This window comes from Rutidosis leptorrhynchoides, chromosome 2, assembly GCF_046630445.1.
Source record: "Rutidosis leptorrhynchoides isolate AG116_Rl617_1_P2 chromosome 2, CSIRO_AGI_Rlap_v1, whole genome shotgun sequence".
In the NCBI taxonomy this organism is placed as follows: Eukaryota; Viridiplantae; Streptophyta; class Magnoliopsida; order Asterales; family Asteraceae; genus Rutidosis; species Rutidosis leptorrhynchoides.
In genome coordinates, this window is record NC_092334.1 from 39,232,604 (window position 1) to 39,243,251 (window position 10,648).

General features: G+C 34.6%; 2 protein-coding genes across 3 annotated transcripts; one reads left to right on the forward strand and one right to left on the reverse strand.

Annotated features, from left to right (window-relative positions):
* The first annotated feature begins 611 nt into the window (after positions 1-611).
* On the forward strand, positions 612-8,236 carry LOC139890745 (probable ATP-dependent DNA helicase CHR12). 2 transcript variants are annotated; one of them, XM_071873656.1, is made up of 10 exons: positions 612-675; positions 818-1,006; positions 1,867-2,016; positions 2,523-2,912; positions 3,804-4,063; positions 4,540-4,755; positions 5,452-5,659; positions 5,734-5,887; positions 5,975-6,577; positions 7,220-8,236. In XM_071873656.1, exons 2-10 carry the CDS (start codon positions 884-886, stop codon positions 7,843-7,845), a joined length of 2,730 nt encoding a protein of 909 aa, XP_071729757.1. In that variant the 5' UTR covers positions 612-675; positions 818-883; the 3' UTR covers positions 7,846-8,236. The 2 variants fall into 2 exon arrangements, with proteins under 2 accessions (XP_071729757.1, XP_071729758.1); XM_071873657.1 differs by having other exon boundaries at positions 620-751; positions 7,220-8,235.
* A 979-nt stretch (positions 8,237-9,215) lies between these two features.
* LOC139887801 (2-hydroxyisoflavanone dehydratase-like) lies at positions 9,216-10,193 on the reverse strand. Its single transcript, XM_071870856.1, has one exon. It carries the CDS (start codon positions 10,191-10,193, stop codon positions 9,216-9,218), a length of 978 nt encoding a protein of 325 aa, XP_071726957.1.
* Between the last annotated feature and the right edge of the window lie 455 nt (positions 10,194-10,648).

Genomic DNA, 10,648 nt, shown 5'->3' on the forward strand with positions numbered 1-10,648 from the left:
CATATCTAGCATGGTTTTACCACACGTCCACCTAAGCATCCTCATTTCTGCCACCTCCATCCTTCTCTCTTGGGCCTTCGTCATTGGCCAACATTCTGATCCGTACAACATGGCAGGTCTGATTGCCACCTTGAGGAATTTCCCTTTCAATTTGAGTGGTATCTTCTTGTCGCACAAGACCCCTTTCGCTGCTCTCCACTTCAACCAACCTACCTTAATACGATGAGTCACGTCCTCGTCTATCCTCCCTGATTTGTGGAGGACCGAGCCTAGATATCTAAACGACTCTTGTGGGTGCAAGATCTGGTCCCCAATGCTGATGTTCCCTCCAACATTTAGTTCATCATCAGTCCTACCGAATTCGCAACTAAGATATTCCGTCTTTTGTCTACTGATCCGTAGCCCATTTTGTTCTAAGGCCTCCCTCCATTGTTCCAGCCTTCTATTAAGCTCATCCTTTGTTTCCGATACAAGCACGATATCATCGGCAAAAATCAGACACCAAGGGATGTTCTCTTATTATTGCATTTAGCTAATTTAATATAATACTAACTGATAGTTGTCACTGAAAACATAGTGATTTACTTATTTGTCTTTATCATGAATGCAGAATTACCTACAAACAGAGGGGAGGACCTGCAGTCAAAGTGTCTACTTGAGCTGTATGGGCTTAAGGTAGACAGAGCTTATAATTTCTTGCTTAATGCCATGCGTTATATTGTTGCACGCTTGTACTGATAGTAATGTTTAGGTAATATTTGTTATATTGTTTAATGAAACTTCTACATTCTTATGACATATATTCTTCGTATTACAGCTAGCTGAGTTGCAAAGAAAAGTGAGGTCAAATGTGAGCTCCGAGTACACGTTGTGCTTAAATTGTATGTATCCTGAAAAGCAACTCTTTGATTGGGGTATGATGCGCCTGACTCGTTCTGCATATGGTGTAAATAATGCTTTTGATGTTGATTCAGACAATCATCTGAAGAAGAAACGAGATGCTGAGGTAATTTCCTACTTCTTACTTGTTTTCATTATTCAAAAACTTGATGATACATATATTTTCTTTTGTAGCAATCTTTTTAAACTAGGTGTGGGAGTTTTTGAGTCCATCTATGTATGAATGGGTTAATTTGAAGCTATGTTTAATCGCTAACAGGGCAAATAGGTAGAATGAAAGTTAATAAAAAGATCAATTGTTCTAACAGGTTGAAATTTTTTCAAAATGTATTTGTAATGCACAAAACTTTCAAGAATGTATGGCCTGTTGCTATCATATTTGAAAGACACTAATTATAATATGTAAGAACTTCAAAATTCTAAACAAAAAGTGTTTAGCATCAACCCATTCTGCACACGAAATCATCTGAACCAACTTTGACCCGGCAAAAAGCATTTTAATAACAGATAAACGTTGTGCTAATCTAATACGGAGTAACAATAATAATGGAAATCTATTTTAGGGTCAAACTTCCATGTACTGAAATAGTAGCAGTTCACTTTCGTTTTAACGAAAACACGTTTATTATTAGGAAATCTTTTATGGTCCATGTGTCATCTTTTCCATAAAAACAACATGACAATGATTCATTGTTTTTTTTCCTTCATCTGAAAGTTGAAGTTTTGGCTATTGAATGCAACAGATGGAGTCTATACATTATAAGCCTTTAGTAGTGATAGTTGTACACTAAACAAAATTCAGAAAAAAACATATAATCTTATCTTCAACTCGCAGGTCCATAAGTGCACGTTTCTGGTTAATTCCTGAAATATCTGATTTTTACTATTAACTTTTTGAAAAAGATACTCATGTTTATTTAAATCTTTCAATTAATCATGTTAATCTTACATCATGACTTGTTGCAGAGGCTAACAAAATTAGAGGAAGAAGAAAAGTACCGGCTAGAAACTAAGAAGAGAAAATTCTTTGTAGAAATACTTAATGCGATACGGGAACTCCAGTTGCAAATGCAGGCCTCTCAAAAACGTCGAAAACAACGTAATGATAGTGTTCAGGTATGCAAACAATATATTAGTATACATTTGTATTTGTTAGAAGTGGCAATTTTTACCTATTAAACTTTTAAGTGTCTCGATTCAGGATATATTTAGCTTGTCAAATTGGTAAAAGAAAAGAGTTATCCTAAAAGAAAATATGTTAAATGGGTTGAGAGTATCAAACAGTTTGAAAGTTCTAATGCATAAAACCTCCCAAATCAAAGTAAACGGGTAAACGTATATTTTGTGATCGTTTCAACCCTTTTCGGGCCACCCAAAAATATGTTGCTAGTGAGGCTTGAACCTAAAACCTTTTATGAAGATATCAAGACATTTTTATCCCAATCAGAGTAGTTAAAAAGAATTATAAGTCAAATTATTGAAAGCATATTGAACACACTATTTACTTATAAATATTATATTTCTTATATGTGAGAAAAGCTTATGCATTTGGTTGTGTGTGGCATTTAATTGTCAAAACTTATGCTTTTTCAATTTTAAAATTTATACTTGTTTCAAATTAGGCATGGCATGGAAGGCAAAGGCAACGTGCGACTAGGCAAGAGAAATTGAGGTTCCAAGCTTTAAAGTCAGATGATCAAGAAGCTTACATGAAAATGGTTGAGGAAAGTAAGAATGAAAGGCTAACAATGCTTTTAGGAAAAACAAATGATCTTCTTGTTCGTTTAGGTGCTGCTGTTCAGCGCCAAAAAGACACTGAACATGATGGCATTGAACCTTTGAATGGTCCATTAGCTGCCAAACAAGACAAATCTGCTACAATGATTGTGGACCCACTTGCTGACGTGGATGATGATTTAGTTGAGACCACGCCTGATGATGGAGGAAAGACATCCGACTTACTTGAAGGTCAACGACAGTATAATTCTGTCATCCATTCAATTCAGGAGAAGGTATCTTAATCTTTATTTGCATCGTTGTGTTTTATATAAAAACGTTAATTGGTTGTTTGGATCCGCATTAGCAAACTGATGATGTGAATAATCAGTGTTAGTCTTTGGATAAAGCGATTCTGTAATACGATCGTTTGGTTATTTAGGGTTCAAATATCTAGTTTCATAGTAGTTGTAATAAAACTGATTTTCTAACAACAACAACAATTTAGATATGACTTGTCTTTATTCTCGGATAGGGGAAGGATTGTCTACATCTCACCTCCCCCATACACCACTTATGTGGTATTGGGTTTTGTTGTTGTTGTTGTTGTTGATTTTCTAAGACATAACTAAATTTAGATATGTATGATCTTCAAAAGCGACCCAATCTCATATTCATGGGATTGGGTATTGTGTTTGTTGTATATGATTATGATTATATCCTCATTTCAGCCATAATTTCATTGCACGTAGTATTTTTAACATAGGTATTATCAGAAATAGATATGATAAAATATGAAGGAAATCAATAAGTAGATTATAAATATTAGTATCTCTCTTTTATTTTCCTTCATATTGCAGAATTAAATACTATAACTATAACTATATATGAGTAAAAGAATGTCATATTCTGGCAATATAATTGTTAGATTCTTATAAGGTCAGTTTGTTTTATATACACAAATAATTAAGTATCTCATAATTACTAATACAAGCAGCAAAAGCACATCCCAACACTAACTTCCACAGCTTATTTTGTTACCGTTGATTGTCTGATTATGATTATCTTCGAATGGGTTTCAGAACACACATCCAAACAACACATTATAAGTCTAATTGTAATTGTATATTGGAGCAAACTACTTCTACAAAAGTTATACTAACACTTTTCAATTTTTAATCCTGCAGGTAACTGAGCAACCATCAATACTTCAAGGTGGAGAATTAAGACCTTATCAGTTGGAAGGACTTCAATGGATGTTGTCATTATTCAATAATAATCTTAATGGAATATTGGCTGATGAAATGGGACTAGGAAAGACTATTCAAACCATATCATTGATAGCATATCTCATGGAAAACAAAGGTGTCACTGGCCCCCACCTAATCGTGGCACCAAAAGCTGTGCTACCAAATTGGATCAATGAATTTTCAGCATGGGCTCCAAGGTAGGGCACCCGTTATATAAAGTCAAGTTGGCAACTTTTGATCTATTTACTTCTGAAATGGGTCAATTTATGCTGTGATTTCATATCTAAGGGTTAATTAAATCAAATAAAAAAGTTTAGTTTAAAAAAAAAAACATGTCAAATGAGTTAAGCAGATTAAAATTTGCCCAAATTCTTGTTCTGAATCATTTTAATCAAAGATTATCATATCTATGTAATCAAGTTACATCCTTTAAATGTTTTAAAAAATGGCAAGAAAATCTATGTGGATTAACCTAACCCGGCCTGCCCCATTTTAATCTGTAATAAAATAAATTTGACCTGTTTGATGACCCAATATGCAATTTGCCCGAATGGTTCATATCGTTGCCTTTACCGTGAAGTATTTTTGTAGGTACATATGACTGCAACTAAAATAACACTGGTTTTTTTTAATGAAGTAAATTATGATATACTAATATAATTTTTTTTACCAGTATTGGTGCTTATCTATATGATGGCCGACTTGAGGAGAGAAAGGCAATGAGAGAAGAATTATCAGATGGGAAATTTAGTGTGCTGATCACTCATTATGATCTTATAATGAGAGACAAAGCATTTTTAAAAAAAATTCATTGGTACTACATGGTTGTTGATGAAGGACATCGGTTAAAGAATTCAGAATCTGTGCTTGCAAAGACTCTTGTCTCCGGGTATGTTTAAATAATGTACTTCCATCATTAACTAGAGGTGGCAACTTCAACTCATTATTAATCAATTAATGGGTCGATTCAGGTTATGTTTTATCTGTAACATGCCAAATGGGTTAAAGAAAAAAAAAGCTTATAAGGGAACACATATATTTGATTGAAATTCGCCCCTAATATGTAATGAACCTCCTAAATCAGTATAATCAAAGTTACTAAGTTACTATTGAATTGATTTGTATGAAAAACATATTGGTTTTGGACAAAAAGTTTTTGGGGTTGACGACTTGACTCAAACCTGATATGTTTCAACCTCGCACAATTTACATCTTATGACCAGTTACTCGATCTGCCGATTTTGACACCTCTAATTACTGCTGTTCATAGAACATATTAATATATTATTGAAGGCTATATGTATCCCTAGGTTATACTTTGTCGCCCAGATTTCAAATGTGATTTTGCTATGGGTCCCAGATTGGTATAGATTTTGTTGCCTTATAGCATAAGGTGCTGCTACTAATCAAAACTCAAATGCCTTGTGGAAGATATTAAATAGGACAAGATCATAATTTTGGTTTTCTTGATGAAGTAATAATTTTTGAATACTTATGTATCTGATAAGATTCAAGGTAAAATATTATTTATAGTATATGCAAATAACATCGAACTCCCTTCGGCTAATTAGGCAATGTCTTGCAGGTACCAAATTCGAAGGAGACTTCTGTTATCTGGCACTCCAATACAGAATAGTTTACAAGAACTGTGGGCCCTACTTAATTTTCTCCTTCCCACCATTTTTAATTCAGTTGAGAATTTTGAGGAGTGGTTTAATGCACCATTTGTAGATAAATGTGATGTTTCCATAACAGATGAAGAAGAACTATTGATCATTCGTCGCTTACACCAGGTATTTTTGTGTTATCATATGTACTCTTTTATCATGATTTTTTTTAATCAAGTTCTCTATACTTCGAAATCTAGGTTATAAGGCCGTTTATTTTGAGAAGGAAGAAAGATGAGGTGGAAAAGTACCTTCCTCAGAAAATACAGGTCATACTAAAATGTGACATGTCAGCATGGCAGAAAGTATATTACCAGCAAGTCACTGATGTTGGGAGGGTTGGAATGGATACTGGTTAGTAACCATAACCTTTTCTCTGAATTAATATATTAATATTAATTTATATTTATATATACACACTAACTTTATACGTATTTTCAGGAACGGGTAAATCTAAAAGTCTACAGAACCTCTCGATGCAGCTCAGAAAATGTTGTAACCATCCTTACCTATTTATGGGTGATTATAATATTCGGCAAAAGGAAGAAATTGTCAGAGCTTCAGGAAAATTCGAGCTACTAGATCGATTATTACCAAAACTTCACAGAGCAGGGCATAGAGTCCTTCTCTTTTCTCAAATGACTAAACTAATGGACATTCTTGAAGTTTATCTCCAACTTCATGGATTTAAATTTCTTAGGCTTGACGGATCAACAAAGACCGAAGAACGAGGCACTTTGTTAAAGGAATTTAATGCTCCCGATTCTCCTTATTTTATGTTTCTTTTGAGTACACGTGCAGGAGGTCTTGGTCTTAATTTGCAGACAGCTGATACTGTGATTATGTTTGATAGTGATTGGAATCCGCAGATGGATCAGCAAGCAGAGGATCGCGCACATCGTATTGGTCAGAAAAAGGAGGTTAGGGTGTTTGTTTTGGTTAATGTTGGCTCGATTGAAGAGGTGATATTGGAGCGGGCCAAGCAGAAAATGGGCATTGATGCTAAAGTCATACAGGCTGGACTGTTCAATACAACTTCCACCGGTTGGTCTCTCATAATATACTCCGTAACATTTTGTATTGTGACGATTAATATTTGATATAAAATACCCCCTCCGTTCCATATTAATAGTCCCTAGACAAAAAATACACAATTTAAGAAATCTCTCATTATTACACTGTTCCTTTTCTTTACTTCACAGTTATACCCCTGACCTTTTTCTCTATTTTTTTTTGTCTTGTATATGTATAAGTTAAGGGTATAAAGGAACTTTACCTTATTATTCTTATCTATATCTATTTATAGATGTGAACTATTAATTTGAGACAACCCAGATTGGAATAATGGACTATTAATATGGGACGGACGGAGTATAATAAGTTAAAGAGTGTTATTTGTTATTTTGTTTTACAATAACAGTATCAAAACAATCAGTGTGATAATTTTGCTTTACTAAAACAATATTTTTACAACAGTAATCTTTATTTTTGGAATCAAAATAAAAGGTTGTATTCACTAAATAAACTATGGGTGTCTTCTCATCCGGTCTGAATCATCTCTCTATTAGCTAAACTTTGATTGACCCGTTTGGGATTATACATTGATCAAAACATCCCCATAGATAAAACAATGGGTCAAAATTGCCACCTGTAGCTGATATTGATTCTATTTGTTTGGTTTTTCAGCTCAAGATAGGAGAGAGATGTTGAAAGAGGTGATGCGTAGAGGTACGAGTTCACTTGGAACGGATACACCAAGTGAGAGAGAAATCAACCGTTTAACAGCCCGATCAGATGAAGAGTTTTGGCTTTTTGAGAAGATGGATGAAGAAAGAAGACAAAAAGAGAGATACAGATCCCGTCTTATGGAAGATCACGAGGTACCCAATTGGGCTTATACTAAACCCGACAACCCAAAAGACATGAGGGGTAAAGGGTTTGACTATGAAACCGCGAATCTATCTGGAAAAAGGCGTAGAAAAGAGATAGTGTATTCTGATACACTTGGCGAATATCAGTGGATGAAAGTTGTTGAAGATGGAGATCAAAACTTAGTATCTCCTATTGAAAATAGAATAAAGGAACAATCTTTAAGTTTTAATATGCATAACATTGTGGAAGATGATGTTATAGAAGTGAAAAGTGTAAGCGAGGGAACAATTTTACGTGGGTCAGGGTCATCACTAAAAAGGTCAAGGTCAAGGTCCCCGAAGACTGAGCATCTTGTTGTAGATGATGACATCACTGTTGGTGGAGACTTACCAAGATGGAAAGCACATAAGAAGCGAACAATCCTACGCTACGTTGGGTAATCCTACGTTAGGTTATGGGGTTGATGGTCACCCCATTGTTAGTCTCTAGTTTTTGTTTACTATTAAAATTCATTTCACTATATCATCTTCGGTTATTATGCATATAAAGCAGTTCTGTATAATATTGTTTTGTGTTTTTCTTCGGTCATGGTTATTTCATCACCCCGCAAGAGCAGAAGGCATTGTTTGTATACACATTTCCAACAACAGCTGTAGTGTGTATGTGCGCCTGTGCAGTGAACATTGAAACGTTGTCGAGATGTTTTGGGTCATAGACATACCATAGCCAGTTTTTGTGTACACATAGCAGGTATGCACATACTCGTGTCTTCAAAATTAATACCAAACTGACATCTAATCCTATTTTCGTGTTCGTTTGTTATCTTATTATTACGCGTCGATGTTAACTGAAAGCAATTGTTCAAATTGATTCTTCCTTACAATTTTGTTTAAAATCTACCATTTTATGAAGTATATCAAGTTAGTGTTACATAAATGTTTATGTTTATGTTTATTATCACATGTTCTGAATGAGAGATGTTGTAATTGGTCAAACAGGGATAAGAGAATGATATATTACCATTCTACATTCTTGTATGCCTGATGTAATAGCACGTTATCATTATTTAAATTTTTTTTTTTTTTTTTTGAAAGGCAAATGATATTTCATTAAACACGAAGAAGCTAGTACACGATCGTGGGAGTCCTATATCGTATGGAAACCCAAAACAAACAATCATGACACAGTAACAATGTAGTATGTGGGGTGCAAAGATAGCAACCTGAGACTATACATAATCACGACATGTTGAGATACATACTAGGATTAGAGAGCCACGTGAGTCAATCGAGATGTCTTCCTTTTACTCTTGTCCCAACTTTTAAATTGGTCGATTCTTATCAAACTGATTATGATTTAACCTGTCAAACATGTTAAGGTTTGGTGATCTGTAATGATAGCAACACCAATTCCTTTTATACGCTACCGTTATTATAATTTCTTCAAAACAATACGTCTTCTAGTAAAGTAATTAACCTTATATACGCAAAGTGGTTGCATATTGCAACAACTACCAAATCATAAAGTATTTTGGAGCAACGTGTTTGTAATAAACCATTAAAACCGCAACTACTATTGAAAAACTAGAGTAATTTATTTGGAATCAACAAAAAAACCAAAGCAAATTTCTAAGATGTAGCAGTTGGACAACATTATTCACGAGTTTCACACTAACTTTGATTATGTGACAAAATTAATAGATGTTGAAAGTTACACAATATATTATACAATAAGTCTACGGAAGGTAATAATTAAATAACATATGTTTAAGACTTTATTCTTTTCAAGAAGTTGCATCATATCACATGGTTTAATCTTGAAGAAATGCAGCCAAATGTTTGAACATGTTCTTCGCATTTTCACTTTCAGGTTTGATGAAATAAAATGCATGGCCTTCTCCTTGCACTTCATATAACGATAAATCCCCTTGGTATCCACTCGTTTTAACAGATTCGTAGTAATGAACTCCTCTGTATCTTAGCTCGTCCTCAGACGAAACAAAAACGAGCAACTTCTTACAACCGAGTCCTGCTAAAGAAGGTGCACTATTTGCTAATGGATGAACCCATGGATTATCAAAAGGGTTTATTAATCCAGGGTTAATGAACTTCCAACCGTAGTAATACATAGTCGATTCACGAGTAGCTAAATCTGGCTCTGAACCAACTGGTTCAGAGCCCAAAAAATACGGGTGTGATAGAAACATTCCATGAATCTTGACCCCACCTTGTAACCTCTCTAAACCGGCTCGTAGGGCCATATGGTGAGATATATTTGCTCCTGAACTTGATCCACCTATATAAAGATGGTCAAAGTCTCCATGTTGAGTTAGCCATGGTTCGTAGTTTTCTACTTTAGCTTGATTGTGGTCTTTGGTAGAGTGTGAAGCAACCCATTGTAAAGCGGTCCATGAATCATCGTAGGCAGCTGGGAGAGGGTGTTCAGGAGCTAACCGATATTCGACTGAAACTACAAGAGCATTCGCTTGAGATGATATGGTATTGCTAAATTGGTGACCAAGTGTCGAGAAAGCGGATTCTATGCAAAATCCCCCACCATGAAAGTAGACCAAAATGGGACGGTTATGGTTTGTTTGGTAACTAGGTAAGTAGATTCGTGCTGACACATTTGGGGAGATGATGATGTCTTTGGACCGCACGCCAGTTTTGGTGTCTATAGCCGGTGGAACTAATTGTGGACTATAGAGTCGTTCCACCGTGCCATCTTCGTGGACTCTAAGAAAGGGTAAAAGATCACGTGTTAACTTTTCTTGTTGGTCTAAAACCATTTTGGGTTGAGAACTTAGAGACCAATGGGAGATGTAAGAAGATTGATCAAATGAAAATTGATTAGGAGACAAGCTATATATGCTTTTTAATTGATTTTTTAAAAAATAATCAACAGGACATATAATTTTTTCACGATTATATATTCATATTTATCTATTAGTAGACTTGAACCGATCACCTTATATTTAGGGATACGCGGTATCCTTTAGATTGATATTGATATTGATATTGATATTATAATTATATCAATATCAATTGAATAAATTGATGATCAACAATGGGCAATATATAAACTAGATTAATAGTCAACATCTTGGTTACCTTTTGGATATATTTTATCAATAAAAATATTATACTACTAATACGACAAAGTTTCAAGAATTTGATGAAACAAAATGTTTCCATTTGTTTCTATGTGTTTGCTTTTGCCTTGTTTACACAATATCATACGGAC

Excerpts from the sequence above, each read along its gene's own strand:
- LOC139890745 (XM_071873656.1), top strand. The coding sequence starts at position 884 with ATGTATCCTGAAAAGCAACTCTTTGATTGGGGTATGATGCGCCTGACT. Across the intron at positions 2,017-2,522 it reads AACGTAATGATAGTGTTCAG|GCATGGCATGGAAGGCAAAG; the intron begins GTATGCAAACAA and ends GTTTCAAATTAG. Across the intron at positions 5,888-5,974 it reads GAGGGTTGGAATGGATACTG|GAACGGGTAAATCTAAAAGT; the intron begins GTTAGTAACCAT and ends ACGTATTTTCAG.
- LOC139887801 (XM_071870856.1), bottom strand. The coding sequence starts at position 10,193 with ATGGTTTTAGACCAACAAGAAAAGTTAACACGTGATCTTTTACCCTTT.